The 24,214-nt window shown below is 39.7% G+C and overlaps 1 protein-coding gene and 1 non-coding gene across 6 annotated transcripts in view; one reads left to right on the top strand and one right to left on the bottom strand.

The window, feature by feature from the left end:
* Positions 1–22,700, bottom strand: part of KLHL7 (kelch like family member 7) — a 58,498-nt gene extending 35,798 nt beyond the window's left edge. Inside the window, exons 1-6 of one of the 5 annotated variants that reach the window (XM_055085045.1) lie at positions 21,689–22,110; positions 7,716–7,846; positions 5,932–6,070; positions 3,422–3,524; positions 2,428–2,521; positions 2,033–2,157 (exon numbers count right to left, since the gene is read on the bottom strand). In XM_055085045.1, the coding sequence (XP_054941020.1) occupies positions 2,033–2,157; positions 2,428–2,521; positions 3,422–3,500 (298 nt within the window). In that variant the 5' untranslated portion in view covers positions 3,501–3,524; positions 5,932–6,070; positions 7,716–7,846; positions 21,689–22,110. Of the gene's footprint in view, positions 1–2,032; positions 2,158–2,427; positions 2,522–3,421; positions 3,525–5,931; positions 6,071–7,715; positions 7,847–21,688; positions 22,112–22,333 lie in introns of those variants that run through there. The other 4 variants (XM_007116339.4, XM_007116340.4, XM_007116338.4 and 1 more) reach the window with 4 other exon arrangements.
* Positions 5,975–6,047, top strand: TRNAG-UCC (transfer RNA glycine (anticodon UCC)). The gene has a single exon. It is a non-coding gene; the product is annotated as a tRNA-Gly (tRNA).
* Positions 22,701–24,214: the final 1,514 nt, after the last annotated feature.

Below are 24,214 nucleotides of genomic sequence, written 5' to 3'. Positions count from 1 at the left end.
GTCCCCTGCATTGGCAGGCAGACTCTCAACCACTGCGCCACCAGGAAAGCCCGCCACTTACATTTTTTAATGATCTTCAATGTAATTAACAGTTTTCTTCATAGAAACCCCATATATTTTCCATTCAGCTATTTTATTTTCTCTTTAGGAGGGAAGATCCCCCCTAATTGATTATTTATGTTCTGTATCAGGAGTCTGCAAAATACTGTCCATGAGCCATATCCAGCCCACATCTAGCTGTAGGGTCAGCAGCTAAGAACGTTTTTCATATTTTTGAAGGGTTGTGAAAAAAGGGGGAGTGGGGGAGAAAAGGGGGAAGGGGAAGGAGAGAAGCAGGAGAGGGAGAAGTAGGAAGAGGAGCAACAAGGACCACACGTGACACGTGACCCACAAAGCCTAAAATATTTGCTATTTGGCCCTTATAGGAAGTTTGCCAACCTCTGCTAAATAAAACCACTGATTACTGTATATGATCTTGTGGCAGGCCTCCATTCAAAGTCATCAGTTAAATTTTTCTTAGTTTATTAGCTTTGATTTTCCATGTTTCAACTTCATGTTGTCTTCAGATGGCTTTGACACTTTCATATTTATAACCATAAAGGTTCTCATAACTGAAGCCTGCTAGTGACTTGTCAGACTATTTGCCATTTTCTAAATGTACTGACCAATGCCATGGCATGCTATGTGCTCAGTCTGCTACATCTGAACATTTCTGTTCCCACCAGGGAAGTGATATTTTCACCAAGAACCAGTATTTGTTTAACTAATTTTTGGCAGTTGAATCTGTTGTAATTATGCAACTCAATTAACTATCATGCAGATCAATAAAATATGAATGTAAAAAGAAAGCAGTTGCTTCTATGAAAACTAATTCTAAGGTTTACAACAGACGTGAAAACAGCTCAAATTAAGCATGACCAGGACAACTTATAAAATCTGGGAAAACACTGCAAAATTCTAGAGGGATTCGGTAATAAGACTGTCTTGCTCAGTTATCAATTTGTTTTAAGGAAACTAAAAATAAAAAATCATAGATAATATATTATTGATGTGATTTAGGTAAGACAGACAATGGATCAGAATTCAAATCATAGACTTGGTCTTACAGTCAAAGATTGGCAGATTGGTATATTTTTATGTTACACTAAAATAACACCTTTACGGCAGATATAATCTTGTTTAACCACTCGCTGCATTAATGAAATTTTAAATCAGCCAACAAACTACTGTTATGATTATGCCTGATGAGGAAACTTTTATTGTTACCTTATTTATTTTTTTTGATTGACTACATTGGTGGAAATCTTCAGCACGAAGCTGAACGGTAGCATGTTTCCATGCAAAGAATATTAGCTTTAGGTTTCAGACACATATAGGTTAACTTAGGTATTTTATTTCTAGTTTAAGAGTCTTTTTTAAACATTAGGAATGGGTACTGAAAACACAAAAGTGCCTTCAGTATCTGTTGCTATGATTTTAAGTATTTTTTTTCCTATAGCATGTTAGTATAGTATATTATGTTTGGTTTTTTAATACTGAATCATTCTGTCATATCTGAAGTAACTTTCCCTAAACACACAAAAACTCATTACTGAGGCTATTTTTTATTTTGGAAAATGTTGATACGGTATTTTATGGCTTGTTTCTGCCCAGGTTAATATGTACCTCCCTAACCTCCTCTTAAAATATATTACTAGGTGACCACCTATAGCGGTGGGATAGGGAGGGTGGGAGGGAGATGCAAGAGGGAGGAGATATGGGGATATATGTATACATATAGCTGATTCACTTTGTTATACAGCAGAGACTAACACAACATTATAAAGCAATTACACTCCAATAAAGATGTTAAAAATAAATAAATAAATAAAATAAAACATATTACTAGAAAATTTTGTAGTGGACAACATTGATTAAATGAGGGTAAAAAAAGATTAAATGAGGACACTTATAACCATGCTTTTTTTCTTTATTAAAATACACATTAATGGTGTTTTTTGTTTTTTAAAAAAATACGAATCTCATTTCTTACCAAGACAATTTGAAGCATCAACTTGTTCTTTCAAAAAATCAACACACATTTTCTTCACAGGTTCAATCTGGTACTGGTTTGCTGCATCTAACAAAGACTGAACATTGTTGCTATTCACAGAAATTCTGTAAGTAAGTTAAAGTGAATGTTAATTTTCTACAATTTATTATTAAATAATGCTACCATAGAATGTATCCTTCTAGCCCCTGAAATTAAACAAAAAATTAAACTTTTCAGCCCTTGAATTAGTAAGGCATAGGATCCTCAAACCCCGCCCCTACAGCCCATGTAGTTTTTCATTCTGAACACTGGAGCACACCAATTTGTTACAACAATGCTTTGTCATGGCAGATCCTGACCTTACTCCTCCACAACAGAAATGATCCTTAACTTACCTAGCGGTATAAGCGAATTCCACAAGTTGTTCAATAATGTCCGGTTCAGCATCTTTGAGTTCCACTTCAAAGGACTTTGATTCAAGCATGTTAGCTAATACAAAGAGAAGAAACATAAATGGCATGAGTACTACCCTGAGTTTAACTGAAGAACCCGATCATTCTAGGCTGTGTTAAATGTTGGAGAAAAATAACAGGACAGAGACCTCTCCGAAAGAAAATACCTCAGAAAGCCCAACACATTCCTATAATAAATGCAAATTAATTCTCCATACTTGACATGTGCCTTAAAATAATTTAAGAAATTACTGAATTAGTGTACTTCTAAAAAATAAAAGCCCAAGTGAACAGAGAGACGTAAAACTGCATTTAATATTTCCTCAACTCCTAAATTAATTTGGTAGCATTCTCTTAAATTGTTATGGGCAAAATGCCTCTGATGTAGCTGGAACAAACCTACAAGAACAATGACAATTATATATATAGTCAACTTTCACCAGCAAAGCTCTCATTCTTCCCCAAGACCCTGGCAGGTAGCCAGAGCACTAAAGAGAAAACTTGAGGCAGATATATTATATAACCTGATCAAGCTCACAAGCAGTACTAAGTAGAACCAGGACTTGGACCCAATTCTCAACTCCAAACTAGGGTTCTTTCTAGCATAATATGTTATATTTCATTTTTATTTAGTTTAACTTGCTAGATAAAATGCCATAAGACTTATCTGCTCCTTTGCCTTTCCACCGGAGGTTAAGAAAAAAACCCGGTATTCAAGCAGAAGCTCTATCTCCATTAATAAAGACTTCAGGCCTTTAGGGCTAGCGAAAGGACAGTTTTCCTTTGATCAATCATCACCATGACCCCTCTTCAATCTCTTCACTGTTCTGTGGCCTTAACTTAAGTGCTTTTAAAACTGGGAAAAACGGCATATTTTCAATTAGACCCCACCTAATTCTCATAGAAAAAATATTATGTTTTATCTTAAGATACTTACTTGTGAACATTAAGTTAAAAAAATGACTCGCTGCAGCAAGGACAACACGATGAGCAGGTATCTTTCTTTCCTGGACCATAAGGATCACATCACACAATGTTTTCTAATCAAGAGAGAAATAAATAAAATTAAAAGGGGTTCAATGGGCATGGCTTAGCAAAGATATAAAACAGGCGCTTGCCAAATGCTTTATCTCTATTTTGTATTTAAATCCAGTCTTTTTCCAGCACAGATTTTGTTTTTAATGTAAAACCTATTTAGGAAGGACTTACAGAGTTGCTGTCATGAGTTTGCTGTAACAAAATTTGGCACTTAGCTTCCCAACAGTCAGAAAAAAAAAAAAAAGATCTTTATAATCAGAAAACAAGTAGTCTACTAATCTTTGGGGGAAGCCAAATTTTTTTTTCTGACACAAATTCTAAGATATTTCTCATGGTGAGATTTCATGGGGACATTAAATGACCTAATGGCAATGGCCCTGATGGTTTTTCAAGTATAACAATCTGCTTTTTAAAAACTGTCCTTGATAACATGCAGGTGCACACTGCATTTTCCAAGAAAGTTGCCTTCATAGATCTAACCTGCAACAGAAACAACTCAGAATATACAGAGTGGATGAACCAAATGTCCATTCAGCACTCTTTCCTTAAATAACATTTCCCTAAAATGCACTTCTGATGGGACCTGGATAGCAGCCACTTTTAAATTGTGATTTCTGACCTAGGCCAAAATGTGTCGCTCTAGGTTACTGAAAGAAGGCAGATCTAGATTATACACTTAAAATGTTGGAAAAATGGGGTACATTAAGGAAAAAATTTAAGATTTTCTGGAACCCTTAAAGATGAATTTCAAGGAAAAAGAAATGTCCTTTTTATCAAATAAAATTTCAATTTTTCAATGAAGTTAAAGATAATGTACAGCTTGGGCTCAGAAAAAATTTTGTAAAGCACCCTCTTAGGCACTGGGAATATGAGGTAAATAATATTTTCAGAGTAATTTCACTCACAAAACTAAATAATGGCTCAAGAGCTCAGAGGATATGGCATTTTCCAAATTTTAAGTATTTTACTGAAACTACTAATATAGTTTCTGATAGATAAATCACTGCTATTTCCTACTTTATTACTTCATGAATAAAAAACCCAAATAAGATGGTAATGCTTAGAATGAGAAAAGAAATGGGTCCCAATTAATGGGCTAAGGGATGAACATTTCACTCTTACAGCTTACTTAAATATTTTTTTATAAGGCCTATAGACTATTGCTTAGAAATTATATGCAGATTATAGTTAAAGCTACTGTTATTCCAACAGTGTCTTAAATTTTTATTTCCTTTTATTTGGGGAGGGGGTACAGAATAGGCACAGCTCTCAGGTGATTTTGCCACACCCAAAAATACCAGGTAGCAATACCAAGCCAACTATTTGGTTACTATCAAAACAAGCTGATCAAGTTGCTGATGATAAAGAAAGAGAAAGGGAGAAGGGAGGGAGGGCAGGAAGGAAAAAAGGAGGGAGAGGAAGAAAGAATACTGACAGAATAGAAAGCAAATGAGATAGGGGAGGGACCTATGGCTGCTAATGGGAAGTTCCAGAAAATGTAAAGCTAAACTGAAATGTAGCAAAAAAACCTTTCCAAGGCATACTCAGGAATGGGGAATGTTAGTGTAGTGAATTTACAGGCACTGAAGGAAGTTAGAGAAATCAGAGAGATCTTTGTACAATTTAGTCTTAGTCTAAGATTAATCTCTAGCCAGATATTAACGTTGTGTGTGGCGAGTAGGAGGAGGTGAAATGAGGGCAATCTTTTATATCCAAATGGTGCATTTATTTGACTGGACTACAACAGATTAATAGGTCCTATGTAACAAGAAATGAGACCGACCTAAAGGGAGAGGTCCCTCCTGCTATCAATCCTCTGGGGAAGAGGTGTATGCAAAGACAGAAATGGGAAGAGACAGAGATTCAGGTAATCTGGAGAATGAAAGGTAACAAGTCCTAGGTGAATGGAAGAGAAACAAAACAATCAAAACTACCTTTTGAACAATACATCTTCACTGGATTAAACAAACCAAAAAACCTTGCAATTTCTCTATGTCCTCCCAAAATTATATCTTTGTATTTATTATTTTCAGCTTTTGAATCTTTAGCCTCTTATAAACAGCATAGATTTTTGTATAACTTAGTCTGAAGTTCTCACCATCTAAGGATTATTTTTAGTAGGGTTTAGTTGAATCCCTCCTATTTATTATTGGTAACTTATGTTTCATCTTACATATGCCATCTTTTTAAATACTATTTATTATGTTTCCTTGCTGTCTTCATTTTTTTTTTTTTTTTAAACTGTCGGTTGCTGTTTTGGTCACATTTTCTTTGGACTTTTTCCTCCTTTAGGTGTCTCATTTACAGATCTGTCAACTATCTGCAAACTGAATCCAGCAGGGGATTGCTCTAGGAATGCAAGAAGGGTTCAAGAATGATAATTCTATAAGTGTAATTCATCATACTGACAGGTTAAAAGAGAAAATTTTCATGTAGAAGGACTTCACGGAATTCCCTGGTGGTCCAGTGGTTAGGACTCTGTACTTCCATTGCAGGGGGCACAGGTTCGATCCCTGGTCAGGGAACTAAGATCCTGCATGCCGTGAGGCTTGGCCAGAAACGAAAAAAAAAAAAAGAAAAACTTCAATATATGGGCAAAAGGGTGTTTGATAAAATTAAAAATTCATTTCCTGAGATTCTTTAATAAAGAAAATGATGTGTCTGTATGTTGAAGGTCATTCATCAGAATCAACAGCAAACTAGTGAAGCAGGAGAGACATTCTCATTCAAGTTTGAAATATACACACACACACACACACACACACCCTGTCACACTGTTCTGGAAATTTTAGCCATATCACTAAGGAAATAAAGATAAATTAATTTAACACTTGTAGAACTAATATGAAAAGTTAGTAAGGTGGCTAGACAAATAAGATAAACAAGAAAAAGCAATTAGATGTGAGTAATATGCCATTAGAAAAACACACAAATGAGAGAAATAAAAATCCCAGTCATAGCAGCAACAAAATAATTAAATGTTGAGAAATAAACCTAAGAAATGTGAGGGATCCACATTAATGGGCATTTGGCAAACGATAAAGATACCATTTCACATATGTGGTGAGAAGGTGGAGCACAGGCAATGTTTAAGGCACTGAAATTATTTTGTATGAGACTCTTAACAGTGGATATATGTCATTATACATTGGTCAAAACCCACAGAATGTACAACACAAAGAGTGAACCAATAATGTAACAATGGCTCATCCATTGTAACAAATGCCCCACACTTAGACAAGATGTTACTAATAGGGGAAACTGGGGCCAGGGGGAGGGGCAAAGGGGGTAAATGAAAACAGCACTTTCTGCTCAATTTTTCTGTTAAACCTAAAACTGCTCTAAAAAAAAGTTTAATTTAAAAAATGTGGTGAGAGATTTGATAATTGAAAAAATGGGATAACATATCAATTTGAGAAACAACAGATTTCTCTGTCATGAAGTACTCTCTCCTCCTCTGGGGAAGGTAAGTACTGGGAAGGAAGTTTCCGTCCTTTTCTCCAACTGTCGCTTGTCGCAGAGTGACTCCAGGATGAGCAAGAACATGGCAGACAGAGGTCACTGACCACACAGAGCCAGGCCTCCTGGCTCACTCCGTTAAGCTGCCCCCAAAGTAGAACATAACTCATTGGGAGGCCTGCCCCCATCTATGGCAGGAGAGGACTGTTCCCATTCCTCAGCTGCTCTGCCTCAGACTGGGTAAGTTTTTAGATAAGGGGAAAAAAGAAGAGGAAGCCCATTTTATGCTCAACTCAACGCCATGTTCACTAGTCTGTCGTCATCATTAATTTATCTGTCTCCTACCTCTACTTCTCAAATACGTAGAACCAGAAGAAAAAGAGGGCCCCTCAAATCCATATGCATAGACACTCAAACAGAGGCAAACAGAAACTTTGGTGCTACTTTAGTGTTTGCAAGGATTAGACACTTTTGAGGGAAGAGTCCTTTGGTTTGGAAAGACCTCAAAACAGGCAAGCATTTTAGGCATGCATTAGTGGAATAACCTTTTGCTCTCTTTATGTATTTGCCAGACAGGACCGTAAAAGGCACTTTAGGTTCCTGAAAGCTCCACAGCATTGCATGAGGTTCTAGCTTTTAACAATATGTGCTGGCGTTAGTAGGAGGCATGCAAGCAGCTGTCCCAAATTCTATTCTTTATTGTATCCCAAGGAGAGGACTGAGGAATGACTAACCTTTGGATTTATGTAGCTTGTCAACAAGGTTCTGCAATCAGTCCCTCCCAGCGTGATTTCAAGTTGACCCTGGGTACAAATCCCTGGGTAGACTGTAGATTCAACTATAGTTGGGTGGTGGATTTAAATCACTGAAAGGATAAACGAAAATGGAACCCTTATTATATAGGGTAAATCATCATGTTGGATTGAGATACTAGAAAAGTCTCAACAAAGCCATAATAAACCCAAAGGTTAAGAGAAAAAATTTAAAAGGCCTCTTTAGAAATCATCTTTGTTCAGAAAAGCAAGAAAAACAGCACTGGGCTTAAACACATGTATAATCACGATAAGGCAAGTGGGAAAGTTAAAGAAAAACAAAGGAACACACCTAGATTAATAAAGGAAAAGGGGACTTCCTTCCTTAAGGGAAACGTATGACAAGCTAGGCCAAACAGCTTTGAAAGGGAAAGGAGATAAACTTTGGTATAACTGTTCTTTAAAAGACAAAATTAGGAAACAAAAAAAAGTTATTTTTATTGTAATTTATACAAAAGCAATATGGACCAAAGAGATATAATGAAGGAAGAAAGAATTCAGGAGCAGACTAAATCGTTTCTCTCAGAAAGAAGCTTGATCCTGGAATTTTTAAATAAGATTTCTTTTAAAGCTAAAGGTAAGAAATCAAACACATAATTAAAGGACTGCCCTCAAAAGCCTGGGACAATTATAGTAGGTGATTACAGTAAGTTCAGGTTGATTTAAAAAGGGAAAAGGAAGAGCAGCAATAGAGGATTTCATGCATTGTTAAATAATCTGCAAGGTGATCTGGTGGGAAGACAGGAACAGTATATGCTCTAGTGCAACGTAAACGGGAAGTCTGTGGAGATAAGACTAAGGGACAGTACTAGGTCACCCTAAGGGAAGCCAAATAATTCAGACATAGTCCAGACCTAAGTTAGATGCTGGGCTTCCCCATAATTAAAATTACCTTACTGAGGGTGGTAAGGGTTGGCAGTAATCCTGAACACACAGACCTCTTATTTTCCACCATGGCAAAATCTATAGACTTTGAAAGGCACTAGTAGAAGTAGGTTAGCAAAACATCTGGGCCCAAAAAGAAAAGGAAAAGAGGCATTTGATCTAAACAATGTCAGCTCTACGGGATAGGAAAGTATTCAACTTAAAAACAGGTTAATAACTCAGCTGGGGCTGTCTGGAAGGAACAGACACAAAGACACAGCCCATTTTGACACAAATAGGTAACAGAAAGGAATGTGTCTGCTACCACCAAGTTTCCAAGGCCTGGAAAACAAAAAATGAAGAAAGGCAAGGTTCTGAGGAGCACACTGTAAAGGGCCACAGGCCTTAGAGGAATGTGTTAAAGGTCACACTCCAGCTGAGACAAAATGGAGGGGAAAAAAGAAAAGCCTCTTCCAAGAGATAGGATTAATGTATATAAAGAAACTGAATCACTTTGCTGTACACTTGAAACTAACACAACATTGTAAATTAACTATACTTCAATATATTTTAAATATATACATGTATATGTATATATATAAGGAATTTCACAGGAGGTGAGGCTTCTAATGAGGACACAAAGGTGCAGAACACCCAGGAGGATTAGAACTGTAGAGAATTCAAGGCCACAAACTGTGCTCTGCACAACTGCCTGTTACAAATGTGGATCACTCTCCTCCCAAAAGGGAGGGAAGAGTTTGTCACTAGACAAAACACAATCATTTCTGCACTGAGTAGCCAGGAACACAGGGTTCAAAAAGGAAATGAAAATTAATCTTTAAACATGCAGGATGGACAAAAAGGGGAAAAAAGAAACTCTAAGAGACTGAGCAGCTGAGAAATCCCCCTGGCAAATACCTAACATTTTCCCCATGAAAAACAATGTATCATATGCCAATGAAACATTATTATGCACATGTGAAATTCCTTCCCTATCCAGTAAACATAGTGTCCCTATTAGCCGCTTGATAAGTGATTCCTCCCAGCTGAGTTTAGTCTTAGGGTCTATCAATTACAGAGAGCTGACACAGACTGGCAATCTGTCAAAACCAAAAGCCAAGATTTTCTTACTTTGAAAACCCTGTTCCTCCAGAAACAAAGTTTCTATCTGTTTTTGGCTGGGAACAATAAGGTGGGTTAGGACTGTATAATAATGTGTCAACATCTGCACTATTTATTGTAGAGAGAGGAGATGTGCTTGTATCTTTTCAGGTTTGTAGGGGTGGGGGTGACACTATGCTAATCTTAAAAGTCCCAGAGACCCTTTGACATACTGAAAACATGTGACACAAACTACCTTGAAATTGGAGATGTTCAGCTTTGGAGGTGCTAAACTAACTTAATCTATTCCAATGGAAGACAGCCTACGCTGAAGCTGCTGAAGAAGTTACCCTGACTTGACCCAAACACTTTAAGTGAACGCCTTCTGGCTGAGACTGCGCAGTTTAAGAAACCAGGGAGAGCAGACTTTTGCCTTTCAATTGCTTTAATTTTAATTTACAGGGAGATTATAGATGTGGGAATTTAATAATAAGAGGGTTCATAACAGACAAATTGGGGGGATTTTCTGTTGCTAGTATGGAATTAGATGGAGTGCTGTCATTCGGTTCACTGCAGACAATCCGAGGAGAGCTATGAATGGCATCTTGGCTGAGAAAAATTTGAGATGAGCAATGGAAATGACCTTCCGGTCTAGAGTTAACTGAAGAGGTATCGACCCATTCCAGAGCTTTCTGGAGTAAAAATTTAAATAACCTCTTCAACTGTTCTTCAGAGGCTACAGAAAGGAACAGCCATTGATAGAGGCTGCCTTGTCAGCATTTAAGATAGAACCAAGCACTCCCTGTCCCAGTAAGAAAACAGAACAACTAAAAGACAAAGCAAACCTGGGAATTCGAACTCACAGTACTTTGTCCAGCCAACTTTTGTGAGGGGATCTGGTGCCTGAATTCTACCATTCAGCTCTCTGAGATTCTCAACTCAGGGAGTTTATGTAAATATCAATAGCCAACTGAGACAGAATAGAACACCCTAATGACAGATGGGCAACTACCTGGCAATCCCCCATATGCAGTGCTTCTCTAGTAAAATAAAGTTGGAAGATGAGGCTTTGCTTAAGACCACCCCTGCAAATCCTCTGTTCTCAACACCGCTCAGACACAGAAAGACACACACAGTTTATTCTCTTTTCAGGGAAAAGCCTCAGATCAGTGGTTTTCAAACCTTTTTCTTTAAGCAGCTGAATCCATTTTCAATCCATTTTCATTCTATCTACACAAATTAAGTGGATTTCACTTAATTTGTGTAGATAGAATGGGTTCTAGCCAGAACTAGCCTGGCAACCAAGGCATGGAAGAGGCTCCCCTCACTAATAGGCTTAAGGATTCATTTACAAAAATTTTGTTTCTGACCTCAGCAATTAGTCTTTCTGGAGGTGGGTTCTGCTAGCAGTTTAGAGATTTGGGGACCCAAAAGAAGAATCATTTAATCAAGCGATATAACAACATTTCCACAGAATTGACAGTTAAGACTGTGACCTGGCCATTTTGGCCTGCTCATGCCACTGGGTAAAAAGTTATTACATTTGGGTAGGCGCCTAACCCTGGCCATCAAGAAAAAAGTTGTTGCTCTTCCTCCACAGGACAGAAGACGACTGGAACTCGGGGGACCCCCTTGGATACTTCCTGGTTGTTGGGAGAGACAGTTCTCTATGGGTCTCGAGTTCCTGCATATCTTCCTAGACATGCCAAGAATGCAAGGCTCTACCACTTTTTACCCAGGCCATCATTTCTCAGGGTTTTGTTGGCAGAAAGCGACCATAAGGGTGAGATAATGTCTCCTCTCCAGGATAAACAGCAAGTTTGCCTATCATTTGCTATAAAAGTGGCAGATTCCTTACTGTTTATTCCTTAGCTGCAACACAAACCCTAAATGTTAGATCCATCTGGGTCCCACCATGTCACCCTCATAGTACTTGTGGGGCAAGGGGAACTGATGCTGGTGATGCTGTGCTGTGAACAATCAAGTCTGTTGTCTGACCTAGGAGTCTCATGTCTTCTGCCAGCATCCATTACACAGCAACAGGCTAACTAATCAGCTTTTAAGTAGCATAAAATCAAATCCCAGACCCAACACTAGTACTGCCAACTGCAGTGGTAAATGTTAATGTAAGACTAAAGTAACCCTACACAGGCAAGACCAAAGGTTCAAGATACCTAGGAATAAAAGACCAGGTCACACCATCAGATAAAGAACCTTAAGCGGTTGGCTAAAGACAAAGAAGAGGAATAGCCAGTGAAGGAAGAAGTCACAAATACAACAATGAAAAAATAATAAACAGTGAATGTGGCTTCTACTTTTATTTTCATCTTTGCTTTTATATATACCTAGGTTTTAACTAGTTTCCTTTCCCCTCCACGATCATATAAAGAATCTATTATTACATATACCCTTAGGGTCTTAAAATGCCTATAGAAGGAATGGATATCACCAAGTGATCCTGGAGTTAGATATGGTAAGTGAAAAAATTTAATTGGTGATGTATATATACATATATTTTTTAAATTATAGGACAGAAAAAGAGCATGCATGTTTGCATTGGACAACCTAAGGTATAGGTCATAGTGCATATTTGTGGATTCCGGCAATCTAGCATCCAATTTCCCCTGCCTCCTAGAACCCCAAACTCTCATTTCTGGAAAAAAATCCTCATTATGAACTATCTTGGGGAGAGGGCAATTCTCAGAGCCTGCCTCTCGTTATGGAACCAGTAAGTCAGATAATTCTTCTATTCACTCCTTAGCAGAGCCCTAATCTGGCAAACAATCTAAGGCCAACCAATTAGATACCTATCTCCAGGATTCTGAATCTTGGGTGAATGACAGAAAGATGGGGCGGTGTGTGGGGGACGACGGGATGTCTTTATGGTGGCACCAGCAAGTCATCAAGACTGTTCCTGCATTGCAACCTTGACTCCAGGGTTTCTGCAGCCTAGCTACCAAAGAATCCCTGGGCTTGTTTGCCAGGACTGCTCATCTTCCAGCCTACAGCGAAGGGTGTAAGTTCCCGATACCCTTGCAATAAATTACTTTTACTTAAGACAGAATGGTTTCTGTTTCTGGTAACCAAGAATCCCAGCAGATTCACTGTGATGATAACAATACCAACAATATCTGTGTAACACTGAATAATTTATCAAGTTTTCACATTCTTTCTCTCACTAGTCCCAACATCAGTAATGTAGGTTTAGTATGATATTATGATCATTGTGCACATAAGAACATAAAAGGCTTAAGAATCGACCTGCTCGATGTCACACAATTAGTAAGAAGACAGAGCAGAATTCAAAACCAGAAATCTGTTTGAATCCAATATCCATGTTATTTCCACTATAGCATAATGCTTCCTAAAGCAATGAGTGACTAAAGGCAAAATTGCTAAAAGAAGTTTTATAGAAGACACAAAACCAATTTAAAATAATTTTTCACAGTAACAGCTTACAGTGTAATATTAAATTGTGATTCTTTTTTTTTTTTTTTGCAGTACGCAGGCCTCTCACTGTTGTGGCCTCTCCTGTTGCGGAGCACAGGCTCCGGACGCGCAGGCTCAGCGGCCATGGCTCACGGGCCTAGCCGCTCCGCGGCATGTGGGATCTTCCCAGACCGGGGCACGAACCCATGTCCCCTGCATCAGCAGGCGGATTCTCAACCACTGCGCCACCAGGGAAGCCCTGTGATTCAATTTAATTGCAACTCAAAGAGAAGGTCTAAGACAGAACTCATTTAATCCTGGCACACCATTTTCCAGTAAGCTAACCTGAAATAAGATGGCATATTCATTTTTTTAAAAACATCTTTAAGATGGCATATTCTTAAGAGTGTCTCTCTTAAACGTTAATCAACCACATTTTTTGACAGCTCAACAGAATGTAACTAAATTATATGCTATATTATTATGTACTAAAAAATTTATCAGTGATTTCCCTAATATGAATCTTTGTAGTAGATGCCAACTGGAGTAGCCACCTGACTTACAATTCCTCCTTCTCAGGAAATGGCCTCAATACATGGGCCTTTCAAGATCATGTTTGTGCTATATGGCCCTATTCTGCTTAGGATAATTTATTCACAGGATTAACATTTAACCCAAACTATGCCTATCAGATCCTCTCTCTCCAAGATCTGAAATTCTGAAAGAGAAACAGACTGCAAGTAGTCAGAGCTGACGTGCAATGAAAGCAGTGTCCTAGAAAAAGGCCAGAGGCTTTTGGGGCTACCCTGGTTCTTGCATCTCCCAAATCTTGACTGACCCCCTTCTTCTCAGAAGGTAATTTTAATACAATCATGTCTCTCTTAAGATGTGCTTCTGTACTCATTTATTCAACACACATATGGTGTCATGATGACAGTACACACTAGATACTATAGAGTTTAGCAGAACATTGATCCCATCTGGGAAAGCCTGGGCCACAAAGGGGGCAGTTTCCTCTCCATGTACTCCCTACTCTGTCCCAGCTTGGTCCTCTAAAATTTGCTTTTATCCCCCACCATTCCATTAAAACTTTACTTGCTAAAACCACCAATTTTCAAATCCACTGGACACTCTCTTTTTTGACCTCCCTATAGCATTGGATACTCCCGACTGGCTCTCCTTTGTAACTTAATCTTGGTTTCAATGACATCATTCCCTGCTGTCTTTCTTCCTCCCTCACCTTAACCTCCAATGCACTTTTCTTCCTATCCTTTAAAATGTTGATGCTACCCAGATCCTCTGTCCACTCATCCTCTAGGTGTTATCAACCATACATATGATATCAACTATTGTATTGACAAATATTTGAGCGCCTTTGTGGTAGATGTTGGCAATACAGCTGAACAAGCCAAACACAGTCCCTGCCCTCATGGAGCTTAGAGCCTAGTAGCAAAGACACGCATTAAACTAAATAGTGTTTATTGCCTTTATAGAGCTGATAAATGCATGAAAGAAAGGAACAGAGTGCTGTAAAAGCATATGTAACAGAGAGGCTTGACATAATCTAGGGCATTCAGGGAAGAAGTGGCTTTTAAAGTAAGAACCGAGGGACTTCCCTGGGGGTTAAGACTTTGCCTTCCAATGCAGAGGGTGAGGGTTCAATCCCTGGTCGGGGAAGCTAAGATCCCACATGCCTCGGGGCCAAAAAAACCCCATAAACATAAAACAGAAGCAGTACTGTAACAAATTCAATAAAGACTTTAAAAATGGTCCACATGAAAAAGTCTTAAAAAATAAAAAAAAAAAATAAAGAACTGAAGCATAAGTAGGAAGGGAAGCGAGTCATAGAACCTTTATGACAGGGTTTTGAAGGCCAAGTTAAGGATAAATATTCATTATAAGTTCATGATAATTAACCTCAAAAAATACTGCTGTCAATCCCTGGTCAGGGAACTAAGATCCCACAGGCTGTGCGGTGTGGCAAAAAAAAAAAAAAAAAAAAATAGACAACGACGACTGAGATATTGGGAATTTGCTGGCGGTCCAGTGGTTAGGACTCCTACAGGAGGTATGGGTTTGATCCCTGGTTGGGCGGGTAACTAAGATCCCACACACCACGCGGTGCGGCCGAAACAGCCACAAAACAAAACCACACTGCCAGCCATCATACCATTTCTGTTCTTCACAAAAACAACTTTCCTCAACCTCCAGCTTCATCTTCTTCCTCCTTCATTTTAGCAGATGATCTCATCTCCTACTTTTCAGAGAAAACAAAAGCCTCTAGACAGGAACTCCTTCATTCTCTTGATTCCAAACACACCCACCTATGTACCTACCAACCCTCTCCTATGGAAGAGGAACCATCCTCCTCCCATAGGAGATTACTCACCTTTACTTTGGACTTCATCTCAGGAATCATCTATCAATCACCCATTGTGTTTCACATATATTAAACCTCACCATTTCAAATGAATTCTTCCTACTAGTTTTTAAACACACATACATCTTCCATTTTAAAAGCCTTTATTTGATTCCCTCACTCCCTTCAGGGCCAAATCTCAAATGAACTGTCTCAATTTTCTCATATCCTACTCACACTAATCTGACTTCCATCAATCTCCCCATCAAAACAACTCTCATCACAGTCAATAAACCCCTCTTTGTTGCTACATCCTCTGAACATTTCTATCGCTAATCTTACTGTGACTTCTCTTAGGCTTCAAAATTTGTCATCTCCCTTCTGAAACAATTTCTTCTCCGATTCTCAAAACTCTCATTTTCCTCCTACTCTTCTGGCCATTACTTTTTTGTCTTCTTTACAGGCTCATTCCCTACCCAGCCTTTATCCTAGATTCCTAACTCTCCACAGCTTCAATGAAGTTTATCTTCTATATGCAGATAACTCAAAAATTTATACTTTTAACTCACAGCTCTCCAGACCTATCAACTCATCAGATACTTTAATGTCTCAGGGGCACTGCAAACTAAACTATCTAAAACACAAACTATAATCCTTTCCTCAAAGCCTTGATCCATTTCCAGTATCTCCTCTCTCAGAGAACTGTGTCATCATCCATCTAGTTATACATTTCAGAACGCTGGAGGTCATAAATGACATCTTGTACAGAACCCCTCAGCATCCAATCAACCACCATCATCACAACAACAGCAAAAATAGCCAACATTTATTGAGAGCTTACTCATTATCAGGTTCTGTTTTAAGTTATCTTAATTTGGTTTTCTAATTTAGTCATCACAACCACATATCGTTACCATCACTAAGTCCTGTTGATCTTACCTCCTAAATCTCTTGAATATATCATCTTTTCTTTATTGATATTGCTGTTGCTGCTATCACCTTAGTCCAAAGGACCATCTCACTGTGCTACTGTAACAACTTCCTGTTTGGTCTGCCAGCATCTACTCTGAGAGCTAATTCATTCACCATAGAGCAGTCAATCATCTTTTTCAAAAGAAAAACGGATACACCTATTCCTCCTCTCATACACATATATATTTGAAAGGGTTTTAGAATAAAAGCAAAACCCCCTAACTTGACTTATGAGACTATACACGGGCAGATCTTTAGGTACTTCTCCAATTTCATCTTGCCACCATCCTCCTCTTATGTTCTGTGCTCCAGTCACACTGGCCTTTTATCAGTCTCTTGTACCTGCCATTTTACAGTAAGTTGGTCTCACACAATGGGTTCTCAACAAGTATTCATCTAAATGGATAAGTTAGAAAGCCAAACTGAAATAGGGGAATAGATAAACAGTGAGCCAAGAGGCAGTGATTCTACCCACCTTTTGGTTTTAACAAAGGGGAGAGGGATATTATTTACAGGGAAATATTGAGACTAAGTGTATTGGTTTGTTGGTTGGTTTAAAAGCTAGAGAGGTTAAAATATGCCTAAATGCTGATGGCTAGAATCCAGCAGAGAAGGAGAAGTTAAAGATGCCTAACAAAGAAAGAATAACCAATGGTGTAACTTTTCTGACTACACTAGTACTGAGAAAGTCAAAGCCCAGGAGAAAGTACTGGCTTTAAGTCGCTTTATCCATTGTAGCAGAATTTTTAAAAAGTGCCAAAACAGGTTTATAGATATGGTGGTGGAAAGTTAAAAGTTAGATAGTTCCAGACTAATGACTTCTATTTATTTGTGATGTCAAAAGAGGGATGATGTACTGAAAGTGAGGATACAGAGTAAGGGCTTGGGTTAGAGGAAACTAGTAAAATAAACAGTAAGTAGAACTGCTCACCAGTAGTACTGCCAGCCCAGCTGAAGTTAGGACTCACCTGGCAGAGGACTGCCCAGTAATGGGATATTCTTCAGCTGTGCTTAGAAGCGTTGCACAAAGAAGGTAAACAGTCATCAATGCTTTTTGCCCAAAGGATGTGAAAAAAGGACTGAGGGCCAAGAAAGCTTAGGACATTGAAAAGAGAGTGAAGAGAGAGATATATCTGCTAAACTGGACAGACAAAAAGAGAACATAGAAGAGAGTTAAGAATAGGAAGGTCTGTATAATGGGAGTTGTCAATGGGAGTTGTTATGAAAATTAAATGAGACACTCATATAAAACACTTTGGAGAATGGCTGGTACAGAATAAGTGCTCGAGAAGTGTTTCTATTATTGAGGATTTAATGCAGAAGGTTTAGATTATTCACAAGAGACCCTAAAGATTAATGACATGTAGTAATTGACAGTCTTGGAGAGGTGAGTATACAGAAGCTGAGTCATTTTAGTTAGTAAGTGAGCCCAGGTGACTGCCCAGCATCCAATCCTCAAATCAGCTTTGTGGTTCTCTCACTTAACTCTCAATGGGGCTTTAACATAGCTTTTAAATTCTAATTATGTTTTAATTCATTTAACCTGAGGAAACTGTGAACTGCAGTGGTTCTCAGAAAGTTCTCAAAACATCTCTCAATTGTTAAGGGTCTTCTGGACTTCATTAACACAAAAGCAACAGCACTGGGTACCTGCAAGAGTGACTATGACCCTGCCCTGCTTTGTAGAGCCCCTTTCTAGTGTAACAGATAATAACATTAATCTAAAAAAAAGTTGGAAAAATGAATAAAAAGGTGCTCAACCAAATTAAATAAGATGCCACTATACATCCACTAGAATGGCTAATGTTATAAAGACTGACAATATCAAGTGTTAGCAAAGATGTAGAGCAAAAGCCTCTCTCATACAGAGCTGGCCAAAGTGTGAACTGGCACAACTTTGGAAACTGTACCACAGGATCTATTAAAGCTGAATGTAGCTGAACCTATGACTCAACAACTCCACGCTTGGGTGTTTCCCAACAAAAATGCAGAAATGCATACATGTACACATCAAAAGTCATGTACAAAATGTACAAAAATATTCAAAGTAGTACTACTTTTAATAGTCCCAAATACCCAACGTGATAGAATGGATAAATTATGGTGTATTCATACAATGGGATGTTACATACAATGAAGATGGACTAGAGCAACACACAACAATATAGATAAATCTCACAAACAAAATGCTAGCTTTAGTGTCCATAAGTTTGTTCTCTACATCTGTCTCTATTTCTGCCCTGCAAAGCGGTTCATCTGTACCATTTTTCTAGGTTCCACATATATGCGTTAATATACGATATTTTTCTCTTTCTGACTTACTTCACTCTGTATGACAGTTTCTAGACTGGGACATCAAGAGGGGAAAGTGGCGGGGTGGTGGTGGTGGTGTGATGAATTGGGAGATTGGGATTGACATCTATACAGTAATATGTATAAAATGGATGACTAATAAGAACCTGCTGTATAAAAAAGTAAATTCAAAAATTAAAAAAAATGCTAGCTTTAAGAAAGCAAGACACACAAGTATATACTGTATGACTCCATGTATACAAGTTCAAAAACAGGACAAACAAATCTATGGTAGTAGAAATTAGAATAGTGGTTACCTTTGAGGGGGTAGCAAATGAGAAGGGCATAAGGTGGAGACTTTCTGGTGTACTAGCCAAGTTCTTTTTCTTGGAGGGGGTGTGTTCGTTTTGCAATAATTCTTTGAGCTGCACATTTATAATGTGGATCCTTTTCATGAATCCTATACTTCATTGTAAAGTTTACTTAAAAACAAAAGGCTGGAAATGACTGAAAGGATAATGGAGGAAAAGGCTCCACAGGAAGCTGAGGCTGCGGGCTCAGCAGAACCCCCTTTCACCACTACGTATAGACTGGCTGCAATGCTACAGAGACACGAAATGACCTATACCTTTTTCTAATATCACAAAACTAATTAATGATAGAGCAGGAATTGGGATTCAGGAATGCTAATTTCACAGCGCTCTTAAATATGTATAGGGATGTGTCTGGGGGCCCTCGTCATCCAGGCACTCATTATCCTGATCCCCAAAGTAATGAGATCATAAGGGAAAGCAAAAACAGTAATAACACAAAAGTATTCACCATAGGAGAACACTTTTAAAACTGCTCCTCACTCAAACATTCCTCCTCTGGCTCAGACCACCTTCTATTTCTGCCACTTCCCATCAACTGCCCTTGTCAGTCATTCTTGGCGAGCCTCTTCTGTGTTATGTTAAACAGAACAATACATGTATAATGTAAATCAACTGCAAAGTGAAGTTGCCCACCTTACAAAAGATGTAGGATTCCATGGAGTTGGTAAAAGTGTTACTGGAGAACTGTCTGAATAACAAGCAAGGCCAATGACAAAAGAAGAAACTGGCAGAAGATTAAGGCCAGTTAACCATTGTCGAAGAAATTCCTGATGTCTCACCCAGCATCCATTTTCCCCTTCCTACTCAGTAACAGAAACCTGGTATTTCAGTAACTTTATTTCTGTTTTAACAGTAAATAAGTAGATGCTAATATTGTTTAATGCTAAGTCTAAGAAATGGATATGAATCAATTTTTAAACCCCAAAAGCTAAACATACAGACAATCCCCTCCTCCTCAAGTAAACATCTGATGCTGCAACCCAGTTGCACCCCATCTACGTAGGAAATGAGGCAACGCTTTACAATGCTATAGTCTGCGTATGAAAACACATATTTGGGGGAGCGGGAGGGTTGTTGGAAACAAATGTGGGGACTGGTGAACTGCAGTGCAATTACCTTTCAGAGGCAGACACTAGTTAAATGCACCAGCAATGCAAGGTCAGTGGTGTCCTAAATGTAAGAAAGGTTCACAGGAAAGGAACATGAACGTATACATGGAAATAGACACATGAAAGTTACATAAAATATTGAATTCAGGCATTCACAGCTACTTCAGCCCAAAGACCAGGCAAGATTTAAAGGCACTCCCACAAATATCTACTGCATTCATGCACAATGTCAGGAGCTGATGAACAAAGACAAGACCCCAGCAGAGTTTGCTTAAAGAAACCAAAGTTAATATCTTCATAAAACTCTTAAATTCCTCTACTGTTGTCCATAGTCCCATCAGAACTGAAACAGGCGGAAAGGGGGCAGGGCACAACCTTTAAAAGAATGACATAGCCATAGAACATGACAAAAACTGGTTAGAACCAACTAGGTCCAAAATGGTGGAAGATCTGACTTCCAGTGGACCTTCTTCCTCATTACACGCTCACTGTGATGTATTAGCATATGCTAAATGACACACCCACCAGTGCCCTGAGTGTTCTGAGGTTAACCATAAAAGGCCAAAAAAATGGGTGGTGGCCCAGTTCCTGGAAATCTCCGCCTCTTCCCCCCTGAAAGAGTTGGAATAATCCTCCCACTCATTAGTCTATGAAATTATGCAGCCCATAAAAACGAACCACTCCATATTTTGGGGCCTCTTGCCTTCTGAGATGGCCCGCACTCGTCTGTGGAGTGTGTTTCTCCCAAGGCCGTTCTCGCCTTTTGAGACAGACTGCATTCTGTCTATGGAATGTGTATCTCTATAAATAAATCCACTTCTTACCTATCACCTTGTCTTTCACTGAATTTCTTCTGCCATGAGACATAAACTACCGGAGCTTTGGGAACTCCCTGGCGGTCCAGTGGTTAGGACTCTGCGCTTTCACTACCGAGGGCACAGGTTCAATCCCTGGTCGGCGAACTAAGATCCCACAAGCCACATTGCGCAGCCAAAAAAATCCCCCAAAACAAAAAAAGAACCAGAGCTTCATTAAAGTCCTGAGACCAGGTGTGTGATCTCAATTAAAAGACGGTGGGTTCAAGTCCCTGCCTGTAGGTTCCAGTCCCAATCTGGGTTGTGTGGTTTCAGCACCACCAGATGAGCAAACTAGGTTTTGCAGTTACTTATACTCATGTCCTGCTTTTGTCAGGAAAAACAGGACCACGGTCACAAAACTGAAACATTCCCACAAATCTTCCTGGATGCATATTTCTAGAAATAAAGCTTCCAGGACGAGAAAATAACCAAGTGGCTTTTCTACGCCTACTGGTATAAGATGCTATGTTATTTAAAAACAAATAGATTCTCTAGTCTACATTCTCTGGCGTTGAAACCCATTCTTTTCATAACGCACCTTTCGCCGACGTGCTGAAGACTTTCACTAATACGCCACACATCAAAGAACAAAGAACTCCTCTTAACAGAGGCGCACGGTGCCCTTAAAAGGCGGCACGGTATTTATCCAAGACTGTTTCTGCTCTAAATTAACACGTACAGGAGGATTTGTCTTCTACTAGCTCCACCCTGGTAACACAGAAGGGGGGCGGGGATCCTTATTTTAGAGGAGCTGATGTCAGGCCAGCAATGCTTCTCCCTTCCTTGGGGGGCTTCGGTTTGGGCTGTGCCAGTGGGGTTCTTCGCCCGAGATCTCACGACACCTTAAAACGGCTGGCCAATGGAGGGATCCTCGCCTCACAAAGAGATAACTAGGACACAGCTGTTATACAACCGATACCCGACGCCGAATGCCGGCCCACGGGGCCCCAAGGAGTCAGGAGCCACAGCATCGGCGGACGACGAGGCACTTTTGCTCGAGAACTGTTTAACGCGACCCTCCACCGACAGCGGCTTCGCTGGCGTGCGAAAATGCAAGGAAGGGCGAGGACAGAGGAAGAAGAGGGTCGCGATCCCTGGGGCGCGGGTTTCAGCAGCGGCTGACAGGGGCCCGAGTCCCGGACCACCTCCCCGACGCCGTCGGTCACTCCCACAGAGGCGGTACCTGTTTCCGCATGTTATTCATGACGCCCATGAAGCCCGCCAACAGTTTAGCTTCCTCTCGAGCAGCAAGTTTCTTCTCGGTCTTCTTCTTGCTGCTCTTCTCCACCCCGGAGGCTGCCATCCTCCGTCAACGCGGTTCACGCCCCGGGCTCGCCGGGCCGGGCGAGGGGTTGCACGCTCCCGGCACGCTGGGGCTTCTGTTTACCAAACACCGAGGCCGGGACCGCGGCTGCAGCGCCCTACTCCCGAACCGCGCGGCGCGGCCACTGCGGTAGGACAAGGCCCGGCAACCACCCTCAGAAGCACGCGGGGAGGCGACGCTTGCAACTCGGCTGCGTCTCCCGCAGAAACAGAGCCCGGAGGAGGAGTCTGCGCACTTCGCTCAAGGGGGCGGGGGCGCTAAGAAGGGAGCAGGGGGCGGAGCCTACGCGTCACAGCGGTGCGCCGCTCCGAGCGGCCCTAGGCGAGGGCGCCCTCTTGCGTTTGGCACCCTGCGTCCTTCCCGCACAGGCTGAGTTTTCATTTCAAGGTGGTCCGAGGATGCGCGTGCCGTTTCCTTTGCCCAAGACAGATTTTACACAATTGCATTACGTGGCGAGATTATCTTTTTTGGAAATTGGGTGGTAGAACACATTAAAGAGTCTCCCATTAATGTAAGCTCCGTAGGAGAAGGGTTGGTGTTTTCTTCACTGCTGTATCAGAGACTGGCATATTGCAGGCGCTCAATAAATATTTATGAAATGAGGAAAGACTATCACATACTGAAAGTTAAAGGTTTATTGCATGGAGTACAAGATTTATTTGCTTGGGATTCATAAGGCAAGAACACACAATCCCCACTGATGTCTCCTTGATGTAGAATGCTTGCTTGCTTAGGCTGTTTTACTCCTCAATGTTTGAGACTAAGATCAGGTGTCAGGTCCAGAAATCTTCAATTAGGCTTCCCCAGGTGTTCTACTGGAACACGGAACTTAGTCACGGAACTCAGGAGCATGCTTTTTGTAACTATAATAATTTATTCTTTCTAGTATATGATAATATACAAGATTATTTGAAATTGTACATTATTTTACATTTTGAAAACTTATACATATCCCTTTAATTTGCTACCTAGGTCTATATACATAGAATGCATAGAAACGTTTTAAGTAAAATAATTGACACTATCAAAGCATTATGCTTTCTCTTGATGAGAACAAAAGAATATAGTATAACTCAAATGAAAGAACAAGTGGCATATAAGCCTACATTTCTACAAAAGAAAAGACATTTATGTTTTCGTGCGCCTTTTCTTTTTTCTTTTCATCTAAAGGTTCTCAGATCTTCTATTTTAACTAGTCAATACAGTCATCGCTGGGTATTTGCTGGGGTGTTGGTTCCGGGACCTGTCGGGAACACCAAAATCCATGAATGCTCAAAGTCCCATAATGAGCCCTCTGTATCCATATTTCTGCATCAGGTGATTCAACCAACCATGGATCATGTAGTACTACATGTATTTATTGAAAAAAATCCATGTGTAAGTGGAACTGTGCAGTTCACACCCCTGTTGTTCAAGAGTAAGCTCTAATTTGAGGCTTTAGAGTGGACCCTGGCAATGTAAACCATTTATTCCTAATGGAATTAGAAATGAGGAAAATTTCATTTACTTTATTAAACGACCTAGGATACTGAAGAGTAAGTGTATTTAAACATTTTTTAATTGAAATGAAGTGGAAATCTGTCTTCTTACTCTAAGGCCTTGGCAGACACTAAGGATCCATGATTCAAAGGCAGAAATGTTGGTGATGAGATGGAGTGCTATTCTGTAACACGGCAAAGGAAACAAGGAGCAGCATACTTTCTACCTGATTTTGGAACAGTCCTTTCATGTATTGCAGAA

This window comes from Physeter macrocephalus, chromosome 5 (assembly GCF_002837175.3).
Source record: "Physeter macrocephalus isolate SW-GA chromosome 5, ASM283717v5, whole genome shotgun sequence".
NCBI lineage: Eukaryota > Metazoa > Chordata > Mammalia > Artiodactyla > Physeteridae > Physeter > Physeter macrocephalus.
This window is presented reverse-complemented; position numbering and strand designations above follow the sequence as displayed.